Source organism: Cladophialophora yegresii, assembly GCF_000585515.1.
Source record: "Cladophialophora yegresii CBS 114405 chromosome Unknown aczIN-supercont1.2, whole genome shotgun sequence".
In the NCBI taxonomy this organism is placed as follows: Eukaryota; Fungi; Ascomycota; class Eurotiomycetes; order Chaetothyriales; family Herpotrichiellaceae; genus Cladophialophora; species Cladophialophora yegresii.
In genome coordinates this window covers 2,443,836-2,465,530 of record NW_006913046.1, presented here as the reverse complement: position 1 = coordinate 2,465,530, position 21,695 = coordinate 2,443,836, and the positions used below count along the sequence as shown (strand labels likewise).

Here is a 21,695-nt window from a genome sequence, read left to right as displayed (position 1 = left end):
TCACATAGAAAAGCTACGCCATACATAAGCATGCTGCGGTCCGTTGAGAAATCTCTGCGCTGTATCATCAACGTCGTATTTACCCCACGAGCGCACGTCACGTACAGTGACGGCAAGCCGTTGGCAAACCCCGGTCGACAAGTCACAGTGGGGGAATGTCTCTACTGTCGCAGCTGGAAAGGAAACACTTTCGTGCCGTAATTAGAAAGGAGCCGGATGTTGGGGTCCGATACCTGCCTGGTTAACTACTGCAAATGGTAGCGGTTTTCTCATGTCGTTCACGCGACGTTTTGGCTCAAACCTTGTCTGTTCTGTTATTCTGCACAGACCTACCCTGAGCCGGCACGAGCGCTCCAAGTACCATGCTCTATCAATCCGTAGGGAAGAACGCAGTAGTGGTACAAAATCTCCCCTCTGTCTTCCCCTGCTGTTCCTTAGACGAAGGGCTTGCTCCTCGGTCATCACCAACTGCAGCTCATCTCACCGTCGATCAACTTTACAAGTACAAGCCTTCCGGCTCACCCTCATTCTTCGTCTTCATCACACTATCTCTGGCGCTCCTGAAATCCGCCATATTCACCCTCATCCTCCGTTCTCGGAGCGCCCTCAAGCCGGCCTCACTACAGATTGCTTTGATATCCGCACCACTTAAGTCGTCTTTCTGGGAGATGAACTCGTCGAGATCAACATCTTCGGCCAGACTCATCTTGCTCGTGTGCAATGTGAAGATCTTCTTCTTGGTCGCGGTGTCAGGATTCTCGAAGAGGATCTTGCGGTCAATTCGGCCAGGGCGGATCAGGGCTGGGTCCAATGTCTCGATCTTGTTGGTCGCCATGATGACCTTGACGTCGCCGCGGTCGTCGAAGCCGTCGAGTTGGTTGAGCAGTTCTAACATTGTACGTTGAATTTCGCGTTCGCCACCGGAGGTAGATTCGTAACGTTTTGTGCCGATCGCATCGATTTCATCGATGAAAACAATCGCAGGGGCATTTTCAGCTGCAACTTGGAAGAGCTGTCTCACGAGACGGGGCCCATCGCCGAGGTATTTCTGGATCAGCTCAGAGCCAACGATCCGCAGGAACGTAGCGGACGTTTGGTTTGCGACAGCTTTGGCAAGTAATGTCTTTCCCGTTCCCGGAGCGCCGTAGAGGATTACACCCTTTGGTGGTTTGATGCCCATTTCTTCGTAAAGTTCTGGGTGCAGCAGGGGCAATTCGACAGCTTCGCGGACTTCTTGGATCTGCTGCTCCAGGCCACCTATGTCGGCGTAGGACTCGGTGGGAGCTTTGTCGAGTTTCATGACCGAGACGAGCGGGTCGGCGTCATCTGTTAGGACGCCAACCACAGATACAGATTTGTGGTGCAAGAGAATCGAAGCGCCGGGTTCGAGTAGGTCCTTGTCGACGAAGGACATGATGGACACGTAGTATTCAGGACCGGTAGCGGAGGAGACAATTGCATGGTCATCATCAATCAATTCTTCCAAGTTACCCACACCCATAGGACTGCCGCGCATGTCGTCGACTTTACTACGCTCGTCGGAGTTACGGTCAAGGGGCTCTGCTCCTTCGGTGGCTGCGGCGGGAGCTTGTGTCTGGGCGGCTTTGGTCTTGCGGAGTCGCTCTTGGTTCTCCACGTATTCCTCTTCTAGCAGCAGATGGTCGTGAACTCTCTGCATGCGGAGATATCGTAGCTTGCACCGCGCGGTCGGGTAGATAGTAGGAAGTTTGGCGGCGGCATTTGGTCCGGCTTGCTTACGCTTTCTACGGCCGATTCTAGTCGTCGGTTGTGGAGGTGGTTCGTACTTGGGTTTCTCTTTCTAAAGCGGGACTCAGTAAGGGATCATGCACACAGTCAGCTCCGCACTACCTTTTTGTCTTGTTCATCCTTGCCTCCACGGCCTCCCGGAGGTTGTTGTGATGATTGCTGGTTGCCCTGCGGAAGGTGTTAGTCTGCTGGTGATGCATCTGAGACGCGACCCTCACCATTCTGAAGTTTGACAATAGAGAGCACTGCCGCCACTCAAGAACGAAGTGGAAGGGGGATGAAACGGCGATAAAGAGAGAGGGAGGCAGATGGCAAGGTGATTTGATTACAAGTCCAAAGATGCGTGACGAGGCTCGATCGCGCCTGCCGTACAACGGAAATACCTTTCTCCGGGATGCGGGCTGCAACTGGAAACCCGCCGTGAGGCTGTAGTTCTTTGCGATCCACAAACCATCAGGCAACACGTCCGCAGTGGCTGTGTGACAGCTCGACGAACCAGTTATTTATTCCCGGTTACGAGTACGGTATCATCTGGCAGTTTTCTCCAGATATTCAGGATAGCTCATTCTTACAGTACCAGCATCCTTCGTGTATCTCTCGGCCATCATCTTCGATGTGATTCTGGCGACTTATAGCCTCGCTCGCTCGACTCTACAGTCTGACACTTAACTGCCTCGCCTCCGCCTAGTCGTAGTACAGGATCTCACTCGGACTTCCACCTATCCTACCACGCCTCACCCCAGCTTCACAGGCAGACGACGGACGACGAGTAGCTACTTTTCGCAGAAAGGAATATTAAGAGATGGCAGGCCACAAGGCAAGGCGGATAGCCAAAGACCTGGCGGACATCCGAGCCGACACAACCTCTCAGATCTTCGCAGACACCGTCGGAGACAGCATTACCGACTTGAGAGGATCATTCAAGGGCCCTTCGGGAACCCCATATGAAGGAGGAACGTACGAGGTATCTATTAAGATACCTAACGAGTATCCGTTCAAACCGCCCATCATGAAATTCACTACGAAGATCTGGCATCCAAACATCTCCAGCCAGACGGTAAGCCGGGCAACGCACAAGGTCTGCGACCTAAGAGCTGACTGTCTTGCAGGGCGCGATTTGTCTTGACACACTGAGCACTGGCTGGTCACCCGTCCTAACCATAAAATCAGCCATGATCTCATTGCAGTCCCTACTCAGCTCGCCCGAGCCCAAAGACCCTCAAGACGCCGTCGTGGCCAACCAGCTAATCAAGAGCCCCAAAGAATTCGAGAGGCAAGCGCGGGAGTGGGCGGTCAAGTACGCCGGTGCACCTAAGTCGTTCATTGGTGAAAGTAGTGGCGGCGCCACAGATAAGGACATAGAAGCCGCTGAGAAAGAAAGTCAAGAACGAGAAGCCCAGGCTAATATCGCAGTCTACGATGGGTACAGCAAAGAGTTGATCGATCGATTCGTCCTGATGGGCTTTGATGTGGAGCGAGTGGTCGAGGCGTTCAATTACGTCGGAATCGACCGGAATGGAGGACAGGACTATGAGCTAGAAGAGGCATACATGGGCGATATTACGGCCAGATTGCTGGGCGAGCCTTGAGAATGCAGTGGCGTTGACTGGGCTTCTTGGTTGAGTGAGTGAATGAACTGCATAAAAAGCGCTGGTGTCGATAAGGATCAGGTTCCAGGGACTCGCATATGCTGGTGGTGGCTTGTGTATATCACGATTATTGTGACCATACGGTAGAATTGAACATGCTTCTTTGAGATACACCTCCTTTGCTGTTTTTTAAAAATAGCTCTGCATTTTCTTCACTGCAGATGCCGCATGTTCACTCTGAAGGCTGTCACCGGTGCTCGGCGGCGGGTTATTGTCGAATCCTCGATTTCGTTGTCACTTCCACCTTTCATTTTCTTAGACAGAACAACAATAACTCTCAACTGACACCACCCTCACCAACGTGTCAAGCAACGTCGATCAAGAGACACCTCCAATAAACAACACGGAGTATTCACGAGAATTTACACGCCAGTCAAGCCGGAGACACCTAGCAGACACATTCATCACATCATTTTGGGCAAATCCCCCCGATTTGAAGTCACATCCGGTTACAGAATACAGAATCAATTACTCAACTCCCCTCCGAGGGACGGCACCTCCAACCCACAAAGCGATGATCCAGCGGCTCATTGCAAGGTAAGCTTGACTTGACCACGGACGAAGCTGTCCGGCCCGGCTCCACCCCGTCACCATGATCGAAGACGACATCTACCGCTCCTCAAGCCAGTACCGACTATGGTCATACACGCGCGCTTCCCTGGCCCGGATCCGGCAGGAGACCAACGAGCTCGCCGCGCAAAGAGTGCGCGCCGCATTCCGACGCGCCCGATCTGCCCAAAGCCAGAACGGCGGCGGTCCACATGGCAGCGAGGAAGGCGGTGCGGTGGCGACTGGAGACGATGCCGTGATCGACACGTTAACCGTGGAGGAGGAGTTGAAGATTGTGGAATGGGGGTGTAGCAAGATTGTGGATATGGGGGAGGCGATGAACCCAAGGATTCCGAGCCATGTTGTGGTGAGTTTGCCGTTTCTGTTCGTTGTCTGTTCGTTCTCTCTGTGTGTTCTCCAGTTTGTGGATGATTTATGTGGCGTGGGATCGAGCCGATCTATCTTCGAGAGACTTCTTTCCCTCTCTTTTATGGGGAGGGCTCCTTCAGGGTAAGGGCCTCCTGGGCCAATGCTCTTCTATGTCTCGTCTCGTCCCGTCTCATCTGCTCTCATCCCGTTGTGGCTCCTACCACTCGCTGGAGCGGCCCACGACGGCAACATGCGCTATATATCCATCTACTGCCATACGACCCGACCCAGCCTCCGCGTTGATCCAGTAGCCACAGCATCTGATCTGTCTATATAACTAACACTCACGTTCCCCTTCCCACAGGCCACAGCCACGCAATACCTCAGACGATTCTACCTCACCCAATCACCCATGACGTACCACCCCAAAGCCATCCTCCCCAGCGCACTCTACCTCGCGACCAAAGCCGACCACTTCTACCTTCCTCTCTCCCGCTTTGTGGCCGAATTACACAACATCTCCGAAGACGACGTCAAGGCCCCCGAATTCCTCCTCCTGCAAGGTCTGCGGTTCACCCTCGACGTCCGGCACCCCATGAAAGGCCTACAAGGCGGGCACGTCGAGATGAACGTCCTCGCCGAGGAAGGGAAGCTGGGCGCGGCGATCGAGCCCGGCCGGGCGAGCGAGAGACGCATCGGCATGGCGGCGGACCAGGCGAAGAAACTGCTCGCGACGGCCGCGCAGCTCACGGACGCGTACTTCCTGTTCACGCCGTCACAGATCTGGCTCGGCGCGATCATGGTCGCGGACCGCGACCTATGCGAGGCCTACCTGAACTACAAGTTCGAGGGGATCGTCGATGCCGTGGAGCGGCAGGCGGGGCGGGCGGGCGGCCACACGTCGGACGTCGACATCGCGGCCTTGCAGGCGAAACTGCTCGCGACGATAAACTCCTGCGCGGAGCTCCTGCAGTCGTACACGCCGCCGGAGGAGGAGTCCGCGACGCAGCGCAAGGAGATGCGGCGGATTGGGAAGAAGCTTAACGTGTGTCAGAATCCCGAAAAGACGGATATCGTCGCGGTGGCGCGGGCCAAGGCCGCGGAGAAGAGGGAGGGCAGCGCGACGGGCAGTGGGAGCGATGCGGAAAAGGTGGCCAAGAAGCGGAGGTTGGAGCGCGAGAGGGCCGAGAGGGAGGGGGATGTGTTTGGGCCGGCGTTGAAGGATATCCCTGGCAAGGACGGCGAGTAGAAAGGGGGGCTGATGCCAGTGTGAAATGATGGCGCACGGCTGCCTATCATGGCGGACGGTCTGCTGCTCATGTATAATGACCAGCGACGCGCAGATGCGGCTTCGGGCAACGCCACAGTTTCAGAGCGGCCATGATTGCGGAATAAGTGTACCAACCAAAGGAAATGGGGAAGAGGTGAACATGGGCTTTTGCTGCGCCGTTCGGTCTTTCGCCAGATTCTCGTCTAAACAGTCTATTCTAGCTGGCCATTGTACTTAGGCCAGTCGCTAGCAGTCGCTCACCTCGTCGTCAGTCATCCGGGGTACGCCAAAAAGCAAAGACTACTCGGAATTGGAACCCTTGTCGCAACCGATCCGACCAAGGAGCTCTTTCCGGTCGCTACTTGGCCCTAGGAGGTTGACGCTCGATGAGTGCGCCGAGTCATGCTTTTGTTTTCTCCTGAGACTGCTCGTTGACGATGCGGTCACCGAGTCTGAACTCGATCTTCTGCCCTTCGACGACGAAGACCGCGAGACTGATTTCGACTTGGATCGGGATTTCGTCCTCGCCTTCGACGACGTCGAGACTGAGAAATTCGTATCCGTACTGAGAACCTCGGTTTCAAGGTACTCGACCTGCGGATCAACGCAGAATTTGACCCTGTCCACGTAATCTCTAGGGCACTTCTCATCATCCATCTCGCCGTCCTCCTCTTCATCATCTTCATCGTCGGAACGGACGTCTTCTGCTCCTTTTCCGGTGATGACCTTGTAAGCCACTCGGACAATCATACCGAACCATATAATCAGGATGACCTGGAGCGCTGCAAGCATGCTCAGGAATCCCCATTTGATGCTATTGTTCCAGCAGACTAGTCCAACAGGGTTCTTGAACGGCTGGATCAAATGATCCCAGTCATCGGGCGTGGGGATGGGCCCCTCGAGGTCCTGCGCACTCCCCCTATAACAGCCGTACCGGATTTCCTGCGGAATGTGCGCATAGATGCTATACCAGACCATGCTGTACAGGACGTGTCTCAGGGCGAACCAGGAGACCATGAAAACGCCAAAAGCTATGTCGCAAGCGAGTTCGAAATGGAGGTACTTGAGAATTTTGGCAAGCGGGAGAATGATATCGGCGAAGTCCATGAGACAAAGGATCAAGGTGCCGACACGGTATTGATGATAGCCATAGGAGGTAAAGATGAGCGCGCACGTAAAGATATGGTGAGTAAACATCTGCCAGTGGTCCTTGCGGCGCTCTTCGATGTTGACCACCACGATCTGTTGGAGCCAGAACCCAAATTGAACGAGGTAGTACCATTTCGCAATGCCCTCCATCTCACGGGCGGGCCAGGTGCGCCACAAGGCTCGCAAGTTGAGCCAATAGTCCGAGTTGTAAATGATGTACATGCCAATGCACCAGGAAACGGTATAGTAACAGAGAATCCAGGCCTGTTCGGCGAATCGGACCTTTGCCTTCTTTTTCTTGACACCGAGGATTCCAGCTAGGGGAGCAAGAACATAATCCATCGTGGCGCATCGGAGTCCGGTAAAGGCTATCGTCCAGTAGAAGACAAAGAATATGTCGTCCCAGCCGAGGGCGAAGTTCCCCGTGGCAGGGTTGTAGTAGGAGATTCGGAAGAACTTCTGAGTGTGGTGTCTGGTCGAGGGGAAGAATATGTGGAGGAAGAATAGCGTCGATATGAGGCTCAGCGATATGCCTAGATTAATGTCAGCATTGAGCCTCCATTGCCGTCCGTCTCGGATGCACTCACTGATCTGATGGTCTACAACCCATGTGCACAGGCGGGCTATGGTGCTCCTCTCCCGGCCCTTCCTGTCCCACCTAGGCCAAGCTGTTTTTTGAGAGGGCGATTCATTATGCTGTCGCAGTCCCGGCGTGGCAGCTGATGTTGGTTCCAGTTTCTCCTGGTCCATCTTTCGATGTACCGGAAACAGCGCTGAGCACAGGGTTGCGGCAACAGAGTGTCCTGCTTCCGGCCGGGTGAATGAAGAGGCCGGCGATAACGAGGGTAAGATTCAACAACAGCGTGCAAATGGAGGAGCGACCAGCGCAAAGAGCATGAAATCGGAGCGGGAGCGGAAGTGGGTGTTGGAGCGTTAAACGGTAGGTGGTACGGAGTACGATGGTGGTAGCTGAGGGGGGGATTGCAAGCGAATGACAGATCTGACCGAAAGCACACGCTCAGGAACGGCGGAAGCACTGCTCGCTAACCCAGAATGCCACAGCGACGGTATGAGGCCATTCGGACAGAACCAGAACAGCGCAAGTGGACTGATATGGAAGGGGGAGGGAATATTTTCAGTGCGGTTAATGGCGCGGGGACCAACTGGCGGTGTCGGTGTAGCTTGACCATCGCCTAATTGTGATTGGCGGCTGAGCTGCCGGGGCTTAACGGGCTGCGTTGGGCGATACTTGTGGTGCCTGTTCCTTGCTTGCCAGCTCCGGTAGTTAGCAGTGTAGTGTAGGCCTAGTCGATGATCTCGGCGCAAGCTCATGTACTGTACGTAGCCAGTTCGGAGCACACAAGATGATTGCTGCGCTGAGGCGTTACCTCCCTCCCGTCCCTCTAAGCTCCCGCTGTCCGTCGTTCCTGCATGAAAGTATTCCAATTGGCAGAGCTCATTGCTCGCTTTCATGTCCCAGGTTCCAAGTAGAGTTATGCCCAATAGCAGGTGTTTCCAGCCCTTCTTTGTGCCTGAGCAGCATCCACACCCTGGCTACCCCTTTATGTCATTCCCAGCATCGTCGCCTAATCGACGCATGCATGACCCGGAACAGTTCATCTGGGCCATACATGTTACATGATGCTTGACACTGCGGTCTCGGACCCGTTGCACCACCAGACTCGACAATAGTCAGTCGAACATTGCATAGCGTTCGCTTGTTGACAGTGACCATTGTGTATGACGTGCTCAGGCAGTCTGGTTTGCCATAGTCTTGTGCTTAACGCTCAACGCCACAGACCGTACGGCTCTTTGCAAGCTTTCCACAGCTTGACTGTTCCGTCTTCACTTCCAGTGGCATAGAGCTTGCCGTCAGGCGAAAACGAAACCGACCAGATCGGACCATGGTGCCCTTTCAAGACTTCTGCTACAGGTTAGCATGACCATTGACACCTAGGATGCAGGATCGTACCCAGTTCTTTCTCTTGCTCGAAATCCCATACTCGAACCCAAGTCTCTTTGCCGCCACCCGTCACGAAACGTCCGGTGCTTGGATTGATGGCAACGCTGGCTACTTCATGGTCGAACTTGACTTGCTTGATCAGCTCTCCTGGCCGGCCCGCGTCGAAGAACAAACATGATTGTCCCGCTGCTACGCTCAGGATGCCCGGATCACTATCTTCTGCCTTGTTGGTAGACAGCTCGCACGAAGTGATGTCCCGCTCGGTTTTGACACTGGCGATCACTCGCTGGGTCCTGAGATCCCACCAACGGATAGTCTTATCGTCGCATGCAGTTGTCAGAACATTGTAGTCGACGTTCCAGACGATCGACTTGATGCTGCCCCCATGTTCCCCAGGCCCAATCTCATGTCCTTCGGAAGCGGTAATCGGTGTGACAGGTGATGAGCTGTTTGCCTGGTCGTGAGTAGCTGCACTACCTCCACGTGTCAAGTCAAAGATCTTCAACTTCTTATCCTGCGCCCCAGTCGCTACGCATTGTGGGTTTACTTGGATCGGGAAGGCAACGGCGCGAACGATGTGGTTGTGGGTCAATATGTTCAAGCATTCTCCGGTCTGAGGATCCCAGATTCTCCTGGTCAAGTTGTCAGCGTGCGCCATCTGCTGTATGCCAAATCGGTATTACGCGGTGAAGTCCGCTGATCCAGTTGCTGCGATTGAAGCATCGGAAGAGAGTCTTGAAGTCCAAACAGCACCCTTGTGTCCAATGAAAGTCCCGATCCAGTCCCCAGTCATGCCATCTCTCAGCATCGGATTGTTATCTGCCACTCGTCAGAGCCGCCTTCACGGGAGCGCAGTCCTTACCTTTGCATGCTGAGATGAGATAGTATTGGTCATCGTCCACAACAGAGGAGAAATTCAAGTGTGTCACTGGCCGGGAGTGTCCATGGCAAGTCAGCGGAACGATGCGTGGTGTGTCTGTAGATCGAGTCAGGCATTTCATTAATAGATCGCCCTGACGCTGTCTCATTACCTGCAGACATGTCGCAATATCGCGTTTGCTGCGATCACACTTGCGAAGCCTGGCACGGTGTTTGTGTATGTCGCTGGTGTCTGAGTACGCAAATGTTGGGAGCAGAACAAGTGGTGTTACTTCCTTTGACCTAGCCAGCGGCCAGCGCAGAGGCTGTGAAGCAGTCTGTTCCGGGAAGAATAAGCCAAAACCAAGTGGAAAAGGATGGCGCCTGACGTCTGCTTGCTGTGAGAATGAAGTGGAAATATGAGTGCAATAAAGGTGCTGTCTTTGCCCTCGCAGGCCGTCGCAAAATGCTCTAATATCTAGGGTACCGAAGCTAATGTCATTAGGTCAAAGTCATGAGGGTGAGGAGGGTGTGAAGAGATATGCTGCACAACCACACTGATGGCTGTGTGTACTGTAGAGTTGTTGGTTCATCAGGTTCCCCTTCCTTGCCGCTCAAACATCAGCCATACCAAATCGGGAATAGTAACGTTTGCCGTACTTCACAGTTAATTTTGCAGTCTTCTTGCCTGCGCTTACTTTCTCCCTCATACTCCTTCATCTAAGTATTCCGATTCAGGCCATGAAACGGCTGCCCTCCCCTGAACAGCTCAGGCCTTCCCAGTGGTAATCTGCCTCTTCCAGGATAAAGAAACGCTTCCAGCGGCGTCCTACTTACTTTTCTCCGTGCCTCACAGTTGTAACAAAGAACCAATACGCCTATCTACAGCCAGCTCGTACCGGGATTACTGTTATCTCTTCTGTGCTTCAGCTTCTTTGTCTTGTGAATAAACCAACCTGCTTTCAATGCCTTCCCACCATCCTCTCCGCATGGCTCTTTCGCTGTTTCAGGTCAGAAGTCAATCAACAGCTCGAGACCATCACAGACCACACTTTGCACTTTTCTAATACAGTCACCCTGTCGCGAGAAACCAGACCTCTGCCCTTCTCTTTGTTGTAGTCCATGTTGGTCGGACTAACCTGTCATGATAACTTTTCTCTGTTCTCTTCGACGTCGGTGACGGTATGTAGCTACTCCGGTCTTTACCATATGGCTTGGCTACCCCTTTGCAACGTGCGCGTATTACAATTCACTAACAGGCTGCTCTAACCGTGCCTTGTTTGACTACTCACCCCATGTCAAGGTTCGTTTCCTTGTCGCCTATCCCGGCCAAGGCAGCTGGTCTACTGTCGACTTACGCATCCACTCTCCGTTGCCTCACGAACTACCATGGTGTAATAGCGCCATTCATGGTAAGGTATCTTCCAAAAGCACTATACCATTGACCCTCTCTCAGTCATGCTCTTCAATATACCTGGCAAGAAAACTGTACTGGCAAAACCTCCAGGCACTGTGCGACACATTCCGACGACAGCCTCCCGGCACTGCCTGTTTTAGACCCGATGACCTCTCTGCCTTTTGTTCCGACGTACAAGGTTAATCAAGTCAACTGTGAAAGCCGCGCGGGTAACCCGGCTAAGAACGAACAAAATGGAGGCCCGAGTCAGCGCAACCTGGAGACAAAGAACAGAGATCATAGCCTGAGTCCATTTCCCGGCTGTCCTTATCAGCTGCGTATGATATCCAAGAGCCAATGCGCATTTGCGTACAACCTATTTCGTCACTTCCAAGGGACACGAGGTGGAAAATTCACTGATCGTTACCAATCGAAGCCTCGAGCCTGGGGCATCAGAAGGAATTTCTACGTCCTAGGAACTTCGCAGATCCCGGGATGGACCTCATGATTTCGAGCAGTCTCCGATCCCTTCCGCCATCCTCAGAACCCGGAAGTGGCCCGCCCGAGAATGAGCCATATAAGACGCCCAGCTTACGCGCTCCTAACGCCACCACAGAGGCCCAGCCGTCAGTATGTGGAAAGCAACAAAGGCCGCGCAACGAATTTGCAGACTCGCGCTTTTTAGTAGGTCTGTGGGACACCAAGGCCGAGACACTGCCAAAGCGGTTCCTGGGTTCGCAAAACCAGAAGCTATCAAGAATACCGAATAACGCCATCAAAAGAGCAGAAAGCGAATATGTGCCTAAGACGAAGAGTAGCGATGAAGAGCATCCAGCGTCTTCCCAGAATCGTACGGCGCAGCAAAGTACAACACCACCTTACTCGGCCCGCAGTATGGGCTCGCTCATTCTACAGCTGCTGACAGTGCTCGTCTTACTATTATATATACTATGGGAAGGATATACCCGCAGACCCAAGTTACGTTGAGACGGACTATACTCAGATCCTGTTTCCAAGGCATCCTAGGGCTGTATATGTCATTATGACCTTGCTGTGGCGAGGACTAGGACGGGGCGACACCAATTCAAAAGTTGCCCACGTCGAGCATGGCGGGGCATTGCAAGTACTTGCATCCAGGCGACTACTGCCTCAAAACACTGAGAGGTGCGACGAACGCCCAAGCTGCCGTTCAGCTCTTTGGGCCAAGCTCCCAGATGTACTCTCAACGAGACGCATGAGGTGCGCTCTCCTCTTATCAGATTCGATGCACCATGGTCCTGACGCACTGGTACTGATCGCAACATATCAAGACCTATTACCGGATCCAACTCAACTTCGCCTGGCCAGATACTCTGAGAAATTCTTTGAAGAGGTAATCTGGTCCGAGGCTTCTCTGCGAGTTTGCTTTGTCTCAACAACGGATTCTTTTGTTCGGTTTCTTTTTGTCCGGCAAAGGCAATGGCAGCTGTACCAACTCTGTCCCTGCACTCTGCGTCCTTTCAGATCCAGCTTTCTCGCTTACTGCCTGCAGTGAGCATTAAGAGTGGATGAACTCCCTTCCAACGATGCTCTCTTTTCTCCCCTCATCCACTTGCATTCTCGAAGATATACCACCATTGACCAGTCGGTCCCAAGGTCCTCACCCTTATCCCCCAGGGAGCAGATTAATATCCGCCACTTCCCTGGTGACTACCATACCGACAGACCGGTTCAAGCGAAGCAATCTCCACCATGCTTGTCAAGTCCGCGTCCAGAATCCGTAAGCGACACTCCTACTTCCACAAATCCGTGGCCAAAGGTCTTCTCAAGCGTGCCAGAACAACTCTGAGATCTAGATTCAAGAAGGCCAAGCTTGCCCAACATTCCGAAACGATCGAGAAAGATGCCAGTACTGATCGACTTCTCCATATCCCCAATAATGATCTGTTCCAAGGAGCACCCACCATGTTGGAAGTTACCAATACCGCTCCGGCCCCTTCCCCACCACGGCCGATAGGGCTGACAGTGAGATATATCATTCGGAGTCGGAAGAATTGCCCTTCCTCGACTAATAAATCGTCCGATGCTGCAGGCTTGAAGCCAACACGGCCGTCTAGAAGACTCAGTGAGATCTCCGCATCCTCACTCGCACAGCCTTCGGTGTATTTCGCACCATTTTCGCAGCTTCGTTGTCAACGGCTAGACGAACAACATCTTGCTGCGCTCGCAACACCTCCAGCGCTGTTTGATAACGATCAGAGCGATCACCTTGACATTCAGCACAAACTTCCCTCTACAGAAACACAGTCAGAGCGTGCGGCGACCCTTGGAGAAGCAATCTGTCGCACAAGCCAAGGTTCACTTTCCGAGGAGGCGAATACTCAAATTCTCGACTCTTCGCTGACCGGACCAGATCCGTCCAGCCAATTTCGGTCTCCCCTCGTGTCCTCCCGGCATCTTGCTTCTGGAGCCTCAAGCAAGGACACGTTCGGTCTGCGGGGAAAGCCGAAAAACCCAAAACTTGGTACGACAAGTGTCCTATTCGGTGGGCGGGAGTCTCTCAGTGACCCTTTTATAGAGTCAAAGCCAGAGAAGGAGTGTCTAGAATCGACACTCCCTATAAGCGTCGACCATTCGAAAACGCAGGTGCAGAGTGTCACAATTGCGGACGCAACCTCTGTTACCGAAAACAAGACTCCGAAGTCCCCAGCACGTTGGTCCGATGATTACGACCAATTCTCATCAGACGGCCAGAATCATCGCTTGACTCAAGTGGCGTCAGGTCAATACGAGCTGCTTGGCAGAGGATATCACCTGAAGCCACCACCAGTGCTCGACGTCCGCATCCCGCGCATCCGCAAACTGGTTCCAGATGACTCGTCTGACGAACACGAATTTACAGGGCCACAGCCAGAGCATTTCATTCGACAGCAACAGTGGTTTCCACAGGAACAGGTTCTTCCCCAAGCCATTCCAGTAACTATGCTATTGGCTACTGCAATTGAGAACGCTCAGTCGGCCATGAACAATTCGACTCAGCAGCTGAACAATCTGGTCTGCCAGGCTCAGACACATTTCTGGAATGCTGGAGTATTTGCAGGGAGAGTTGCGTCTCGGGATCAGGAACTAGCAACAGCTCTGTGGGATGCCCAGCAGAAAGATGCAGAGATTGTACGACTACGGATTCTCCTTAGCACAAGAGAGGCGGAGATCGAAACATTACGGGCTCGAAACCTACGGGGTGAGCATCCAGCACAATATGACCATGATTCCGATGACGAGTCTGAGACATCTGACCTATACGGCGGAAGTGACTATCACGCAGATATTGAGGACGCCGACGGTGAAGCCACCAATGACATCGTCGAGACTGTGTCGCTCCAGGAGTGTCAAGGTGCTGACAACGCCCAACAACCTGATTCAGAAGATGAAGACGAGGTTTTGTTGAGCCCAGCTACGGATACTCGTCGATACCGCCTTGGCCTCCTGGAGACGGCTTCGGACAGTGCCGTGCTTGACCTCCGCGACGCTCCCAGATTTCCAGGTCACGTCCACCAACAATCATCTTAAGTCAAGCCCATGATATTTCCCTGTGGGTTTAAGTTGGAAAGAATAGGAGAACGTGGTAAGCGATGTGTTCAGGAATTTTAGAGAATCTAACAGGAACTAGAAGAAATGCAGAATAGCTGAGATATTGGGACAACAAGTCAGTATTCTTACCATACACTGAAGGCTCTGGACGAGGCATTGCTGCATGCTAAGTGGCTCTTGCTGATCAATGGAATGATTACTTAGGATCGCTCAAAAAACGTCGAGACCACCGACCAGGCAAGCTGGCTTTCCGCCGTGGTCCTGCATAGTCTCGAAATGGCAAGTAGTCGCCGGAATACGCTTCCCTTTGCATATTCGTCGAGCTCCTGCTCCAGATTTATCGATCACGTCGGTGCGGAACCCGATCCTGGTCAACACAATGGAGTCAATGAACAGTAAGACGATTCAAGACTTCTTTGTTCGTTCCCTGCGATATGTCTAACCGTCACCTTGTACCCTAGGCAATGAAATCTGTGGCCAGAGGCAGTGATATTATTGCCACAGCGTGTATCGTTCACAGGCAGTTACGGTACTTGCTGCCTGGACTCTGATGGTTGGGGATATACTCTTCGTTCTCCTCTACCGTTGTTTCTTCAAGCTATTAACATTTTGTGAGCAGTTTTACTGGCAGTCCCCCTAGTACGTAAACACGAGGCGCTGGTGCAACAACTCAAAATCTCTGGGCTCATTCAGACTCTACTTCCATCATTTCGTAACCAAACACTATCATGGCGAACAGCTATCGAAATGGAGGTAACGGCGCGAAAGATGTTCAGTCCATCGTCTCACGGGCGAAAGCTCACCTCGAGGCAAAGATGATTGCTGCTCATGGTAAGTTCAAGCTTGCACGCGGAGCTCGGACACCCCATCATCGTTCTACACCTGGAGCTGTCAGCGGATCGTCATCTGCTGCTTTGCCCACTGCGACATGTTTTGGAGATGGGTCCCAGCTTCTTGCCTCGCCACAAACACCGAGTGCTTACTACGCAGGGAGATCGAGGATTTCTGATATAGCAAGCTTCGTTGACTCTGCTAGTCCAATATTGCACTCGGACAGCCGAGAACGCTCCTCGATGTCACCAGACGTCGAACCTCCGGCATTCCATGCATTCGAATTTCGACCTCACTGGGACTTGGCCTTACAGAATCGCGCCAGGCAGGCAGAGGAACTCCGTCCAGAAAACCATCCCCACGCTCAGCTCCGTTTCAACAGTCATGGTGTGAACAATCTTTCACGGTAGCTGGAGAATCGGACGCTCAGATGATTGGAAGGCCCTCGCACGTACCTGAGGAAACTCCTGTGGCCGATTCATTTGCCGAGCGCATGAGTCGCAGACAAGCCCCGGCCCCGCCCAAGGCTTCGCAATTGACGCGCTTGCAATTTTCGACGACCCTTTTATCGATCACGACGAAGCAATCGTGGACGCCCTCCACCCAGCTCACGCTCCCACAGATCGACAACTGCGAAATGCGCCGGTCATGTGGTCGGACGATGGAGTCAGGCTCTCACCTGCCCCAGAACCATTGTTCCACCAGCGACAAAGCCTTGCCCCACGGACGTTGTTGCCACTTTTGTCACAAGAATTTCGACCCAGAGCTCCCGTCGAAAATGTGCAGCGGGCCAAGCTCGACTTGACCGAAGCCGTGAACGACCTTGTTTTGGACAACAGAACTTATCACCACAACGTCGGAATCCTTGCAAGGAGTCTTGTCATTCGTGATGCGCAAGTTCAGCAGCTACGCAGCCGACTTGTGGAGGCGGAAGCTGAGGTTGAAATTCTGCGAGATCTCCGCAGACGTTGAAACGTGAAGCCTGCGGCGTCAGCGATACATGCAGAACGAGATGGTGTGACGAAATGCACCGTTGGCTACGCTTTCAAGGAGTGAGTTCAGCTACCATGTCGCCTGATACGTTGATAGGTTAATCACACTTCTATGGTCTAGGAGTTGAGCTCCCCAACAACAGTCCTGTGGTGCAACTTCTGAGAACGTCGCTGCCCGGTTCACCTTACCCGCCCTCACTTTGATCTCCTCCCTAGACATCTACATGCAGCAGACCTGCAGATTACCGCCTTTTCTACAGTCCTGGCACTGGGTAAGCCGACCTTGATTTGCGATCTCTTTCCCTTGCTGGTGACAATGAGCTTTGTTTCCCTGGTATCAAAGCATGAAACTAAGGAGTTTTGCAGTTGCCTTGGTTCAGCACACTCTCGCCTTGTGTAGCATTGCCACTTCCATTGCCTACAGAGGAATAATGGAGACTTAGGAGCTTTCGTCGATAAAAGACTGCTTCGCTCCCTGCATCCTGGGCTTACTCAGAATCTTCCAGCAGAGACGGTTTGCAGTTACCTTCTGCTACTTCCAAGGTCTTCGCCAATCCTCTCTGCTGGAGTAGCACCAGTCTCTCATGCCACCAGAACCCGTAAGTCCGGAATCTCAAATTAAGATGGCCCTGACTAAGTCATACCGTCTGTTCAGCCGCGCGAAGAGGGGTGTTTCATCACTAGTTCGAACAGTGTTCCCATTGCGAGCATCAAAGCGGCGTCCACGGTTTACTGTGGTCGCTAGCGAGGACGGTTCTTCCTGCGGGCCAAGCCCTCACGCAACCATCGAAGGCTCCGAGCCATCCGAACCAGAGGATACTCTGACTGCATTGCCGACTCCGCCACAGATCCAGCGATTCCGAGTGCGGCGTTGCCGTGGGGGCGTGGTATTTTCTACAAGCCGGAATCATTTTCCGAATGCCAATGTGAGTCCCCATTCCGAGCAACGCTATGAAGCCCAAACATTTCCCGATGCTGCATTTCATAGCTCGACACTCTCCCCCGCTGCGTCTGAGAATGGAGTTGACTCTTATTCCCGGAACGATCCTGCTGAGGTCAACACTTCGTCCATCCCGACCCTACACTTGAGCTCAGGCAATAACGACCGCAATACAGCGAACAGTGGAAGTGATTCAACTCGACGCTCGGCTCAGGCATCCGCATCCTCTTCAAATGAAGACAGCACTAGCGACAACAGACCCTGGGACGACTTCTCGTCTGACGAGTTCAATGATGCCGACGCACCATTCTACCAAGGAAACGGTGTTTACCAGCTTGTTGGTGGGAGCGAACACGGCATCAATGAGCTTCCGGCACGACCAGGAGAGGTATATTCACCTCCCGACCGACCCAACTCCCCCATGGTGGCCGAGGTCATGCCGTCCCCGGTTCCGGAGTTACTACGTCCTAGGATCTCTCCAGAGATTGCTGTTGCAAATGCCACGCTGGCCATGGCAGGTGCGTCCAGTGAAGCTCAACAAGCAATAACTGACCTTGTTGACCAAGCCCACGTTTTCTTCCACAATGCTGAGGTGCATCGCCGACATGCCATACGCGCCGAAGAGCGAGAGGCAATGGCATTGACATTGGTTGCGGAGCGAGACGCCGAGATCCAACAGCTCCAGGATCGCCTTCAGAATCCTCAGGATTGGACTCCCCCACGTCCCCAACGACGGCTGTCACTCTGATTGTACAGTAATATGCAGATAAATAGGCGGTGGTTGACTCACAACCATAGGAGGCGCAAGGACCGAGGTGAGTCTATGTCTTCCAAGCAGTATTATTTACATATGATCAAATCTGAGATCTACAGAATCACTAACCGCTTTGCTATTCAAGCCTCCTTATTTGGTTCCGCAACATATAATATATCCGTTTTCCATATGACCAAAGGGGGGTTTCCTACACCCACGGAATCGGTGGCGAGGTGAGCTAATACTGCGTTTTCCACCCTGAATTCTCCTTCCAATCTTCCCATTTGTCTAGATCCTGTTCCGGCGATAGTTTGGCCTCCATTGTGTAGAGGCTTCTTTCAGGCATCACGGCCTCTTTGAGTCGTCAAACTTCTTTCAGTTAGTCATCAAGTCTTCTTTGAACGGCTCAGGGCCTTTATTGCCGCAAATGCCTTGCTCCAGCACAAAGCGGCTTTGCAACATGGGCCCTTGCTAACTGCCTTGCAGCAAGGAACAATGGAGACGCACGAGAACGTCTTTTGCATAAGGTTCTCCTCGATTTCCTACAGTCTCGTCCTTTTCCAGACTATGTCACCACAGGAGTGTTGCTGATACCTTGAGTTACTCGACCGAGGTTCTCAGCAGTTGTTCCGACATAACACCTCGTCTTCCAGCACTCAGCCAAACCTCGACGTCACCATGGCAAGGTTGAAATTCGGCCTTCTTCGACGTGCCAAGTGCAAGCTGGTCTCAGCGCTTGGTAAGGTCGTTTCCAGGACGCGTCGGAAGGGCAACCGGAAACCTGAGACTCCTCACTGGGAAGGCTTCTCGGACGCTTTCACTGTTGAATCGACAGAATTCAGCTTTGTGAGGACCCCAGAATCGGCCTATCGAATACACAGTCCCCTTCTGCAATCCCCAACCGGCCTCTTCATCCAGCACGCTGACCCACCACAGGATCTATCTTGGCCAGTACCGGTTGAACCACCCTCTGGCACCAATTTTCCTGATGCCGACTTTCGGTTCCTGGGCACAAACTACTCGGATGGGTCCAGCCGTGCAGCACTCAGCTCCTCGCTGAGCTCTTCATGGGAGACTGAGGCATCTTCGGATGCTCTCATGGCTTCACTGCTAAATGGTCTCCCAGAGATTCCCCGCCTTCGACGAAGACCAGGTCGACGAAACCTCCAGTCAGATCGTCCTCCAAGCCACCACGACGTGGACTCGAATTCGGATGTTTCAACTGTCGGCCATAATGAAACAGGACGTGCTGAAGCTCCGGACCAAGCAACTCAAGCTGACAGCTCCCAGCAGCCACGGGAAAGCCGGCTCGATCACAACCTCCGTGCGCAACTCAGTGTTTCCGAAGCTGTTGAAGCTCAGGTGTTCGCGTCGCCAGCGGTTGGAGGCGGTCATGGCTCACCAGGACCAACCATTCGTCACGGTTCTGACTCCCCTTCGCCTGCTTTCCTGCCTCGGACAGCAATCTCTGACACTTCCTTGGTTTCCGCTCCACATCGGCCTCGGAACCCAATGGTACAGAACTTTACTGTCGGCAGCGAGACGCTGTCCGATCCATTTCTGGCAGATCCAGGACGGGCTCAAGCTCGTGGGAACAACCGTCGCGAAGGTCACCAATTATGGTCAGAGTTGTCGAGCTCCTCAGATTCGAGGCCTAGTCCAGTATACCAGGGAAATGGTGTCTATGTCCTTCACGACGGCACCATCCATGATATTCGGCGTAGCCGTCGTCGTATCCAGGAAGCTCGGGGCAGTCAAGTCCGCTCCAATAGAGGGGATATGCGAGATACTTCTTCGGATGAGGCGAATCACGCCGACAGATCCGATTCTCCCAGTGGAGGAAGTGATTCGTTACCATCAAGGCCTCCTCGGACCGCAGTCCGGCGTCTGCAGACCGTAGTGTCAAACCTCGAGGGATTCACCTCACCTGCCGCACGGGAAGCCGTGCGTGACCTGGAGCAAGCAGTTGACGGCGTCTCAGCGATTGTCGCCACTCTCATCCACGAAATGGAGGTCCACGCATACAACGCGGAGGAGCGTCGGCGGAGATTTGCTGCCCAAACCAGCGAATTGGTCGTGGCACACCGAATGATCCAAGCACGGGATCGAGAGATTGCCCGGCTCAGCCACCCTGAAGTGTACGGTGAGAATGCCACGCCCCCAGAGTATGCATCTGACGCCCAGCAGGATCCTCAATCTGTGACAGTGACACGAACTCCTGCGGGCACGCAAGACAACACCAACAACAACTCGCCCACGCCCGCAACTGTGGTTCGTCGCCCAGCGCTCCAAGCTGACAACGCTAGGGATCGTCAGGTGTCTGTCACAGCAGAGGCTGGATCTGCAGCACCCTCGTACCGTACCTCCCCTGATACGGACCGTCGGGTGTCCGTGACAGCGGAGGCTGGAGCCGCTGCACCTTCGTACCGTACCTCCCCTGATCCTGATCCTGAAAGTGTCATTCAGCCGCAAGTTCTAACTCCGGAAGTGGTCGCACAAGGGAGCCCGGCCTCCAGCCAGTCCGGCGAATCCGACAACGTAATGTTGACGCGGACACCGCGGTTCCGTCGTCCGACGGTCTAATGGCATGGGTCTTAGAGGGTGAGTCTCTACAATTTTGAGTGACTGAGACTGGCAAACAAAAGGTGAGATTGGTCACGGGTCCAGGGTTGGACAATAGGTAGGGAGATTTAAGCGGTAAAGGTAAGATCTTAGGTAGGTACTATGGTATCTAAGTCTATGACAATCTGTCATCGATATCTGTCAATAAATTTCTTCTAGAATCTGGTTCACAGTTTGGATGAGCTAGTCTGCGATTGTTTCCAGCTGCGGCAGGTTGGAACTACGGCCTGTGCACGCATCTTCTTGCATCTTGTTCTGTATGGTGGTTCGCAACCATCTCCTACTCTTGCTTTTTCTTCCCTTGCAGTGACGTGGCGCCTGCAGGTTGTGGATGGACATCGACGGTCCCTCCGACGCTGCTGACACCTTGGTCTCGACCCATGTGTACGCGATGAGGCACAACCCTGCGACCGCGAAGCCCGAACCGTTGCTGTAGCCGTAAAAAGTCCATCTTCGCCACCGAGACTGTCCGAGCCTTAACTACCGAACTCGGAATCCACCTGTCATACCGATCTCCGCAATGTCACGCTGCTGTTCAGATAACTTGTCGTGGGCCTGCAAATTATTCGGGAAAAATGCACCTGGACCTCTGTCTCAGCTCAGCCAGGCACAACCACCATCAGCCTGGCAGATGCTTTCTCGCACTTGACTTTGGGCTGCTTGAAGAGGTCGGTTCATCGGGTCGTTGCCCCACCAGAAGATCAACGCCCGTACACACACGTACAGGCTTGCTGTACTTTTCCCCTCCTCGCAACAAGACAGTTCTGGTCCCCATCACCGACTCTTCCGTGCTGAAGCATGCAGATGTACGCCTGGTTCGACGACGAAGTGACCGTGGAACGATGGTTCAATGCCAAGCAGACGCTGCCGTGAATCCCGACACTGCGGCTAAGCGATAGTCAGAGGAGGGCGATGAGACAGTTGAGGTGCTTGCAGGCTTCTCCGACAGGGGGTACAAGGAGTAAGTATTGCTGCGAGGCATGCTTGATCTGATCTGACGATGTAGCGCATAATCC

The 21,695-nt window shown here is 53.4% G+C and overlaps 9 protein-coding genes across 9 annotated transcripts; 6 read left to right on the top strand and 3 right to left on the bottom strand.

Annotated features, from left to right (window-relative positions):
* Positions 1–496: 496 nt before the first annotated feature.
* On the bottom strand, positions 497–1,988 carry A1O7_02817 (26S protease regulatory subunit 4; the record flags this gene model as incomplete). The annotated part of the gene is made up of 3 exons (XM_007756847.1): positions 497–1,819; positions 1,870–1,935; positions 1,986–1,988. The coding sequence occupies 3 exons, from the start codon at positions 1,986–1,988 to the stop codon at positions 497–499; spliced, it is 1,392 nt and encodes a 463-aa protein (XP_007755037.1).
* Positions 1,989–2,569: 581 nt separating this feature from the next.
* On the top strand, positions 2,570–3,356 carry A1O7_02816 (ubiquitin-conjugating enzyme (huntingtin interacting protein 2); the record flags this gene model as incomplete). The annotated part of the gene is made up of 2 exons (XM_007756846.1): positions 2,570–2,824; positions 2,877–3,356. The coding sequence occupies 2 exons, from the start codon at positions 2,570–2,572 to the stop codon at positions 3,354–3,356; spliced, it is 735 nt and encodes a 244-aa protein (XP_007755036.1).
* A 652-nt stretch (positions 3,357–4,008) lies between these two features.
* On the top strand, positions 4,009–5,583 carry A1O7_02815 (uncharacterized protein; the record flags this gene model as incomplete). Its single annotated transcript, XM_007756845.1, has 2 exons — positions 4,009–4,332; positions 4,699–5,583. 2 exons carry the CDS (start codon positions 4,009–4,011, stop codon positions 5,581–5,583), a joined length of 1,209 nt encoding a protein of 402 aa, XP_007755035.1.
* Positions 5,584–5,904: 321 nt separating this feature from the next.
* On the bottom strand, positions 5,905–7,503 carry A1O7_02814 (uncharacterized protein; the record flags this gene model as incomplete). The annotated part of the gene is made up of 2 exons (XM_007756844.1): positions 5,905–7,286; positions 7,341–7,503. 2 exons carry the CDS (start codon positions 7,501–7,503, stop codon positions 5,905–5,907), a joined length of 1,545 nt encoding a protein of 514 aa, XP_007755034.1.
* Positions 7,504–8,540: 1,037 nt separating this feature from the next.
* On the bottom strand, positions 8,541–9,757 carry A1O7_02813 (uncharacterized protein; the record flags this gene model as incomplete). Its single annotated transcript, XM_007756843.1, has 5 exons — positions 8,541–8,680; positions 8,726–9,348; positions 9,400–9,541; positions 9,579–9,692; positions 9,748–9,757. The coding sequence occupies 5 exons, from the start codon at positions 9,755–9,757 to the stop codon at positions 8,541–8,543; spliced, it is 1,029 nt and encodes a 342-aa protein (XP_007755033.1).
* A 2,944-nt stretch (positions 9,758–12,701) lies between these two features.
* A1O7_02812 (uncharacterized protein) lies at positions 12,702–14,519 on the top strand (the record flags this gene model as incomplete). Its single annotated transcript, XM_007756842.1, has 1 exon — positions 12,702–14,519. The coding sequence occupies one exon, from the start codon at positions 12,702–12,704 to the stop codon at positions 14,517–14,519; it is 1,818 nt and encodes a 605-aa protein (XP_007755032.1).
* A 2,762-nt stretch (positions 14,520–17,281) lies between these two features.
* Positions 17,282–18,051, top strand: A1O7_02811 (uncharacterized protein; the record flags this gene model as incomplete). Its single annotated transcript, XM_007756841.1, has 2 exons — positions 17,282–17,289; positions 17,352–18,051. 2 exons carry the CDS (start codon positions 17,282–17,284, stop codon positions 18,049–18,051), a joined length of 708 nt encoding a protein of 235 aa, XP_007755031.1.
* Positions 18,052–19,155: 1,104 nt separating this feature from the next.
* Positions 19,156–20,640, top strand: A1O7_02810 (uncharacterized protein; the record flags this gene model as incomplete). The annotated part of the gene is made up of 1 exon (XM_007756840.1): positions 19,156–20,640. The coding sequence occupies one exon, from the start codon at positions 19,156–19,158 to the stop codon at positions 20,638–20,640; it is 1,485 nt and encodes a 494-aa protein (XP_007755030.1).
* Positions 20,641–21,183: 543 nt separating this feature from the next.
* A1O7_02809 (uncharacterized protein) lies at positions 21,184–21,578 on the top strand (the record flags this gene model as incomplete). Its single annotated transcript, XM_007756839.1, has 1 exon — positions 21,184–21,578. The coding sequence occupies exon 1, from the start codon at positions 21,255–21,257 to the stop codon at positions 21,576–21,578; it is 324 nt and encodes a 107-aa protein (XP_007755029.1). The 5' UTR covers positions 21,184–21,254.
* Between the last annotated feature and the right edge of the window lie 117 nt (positions 21,579–21,695).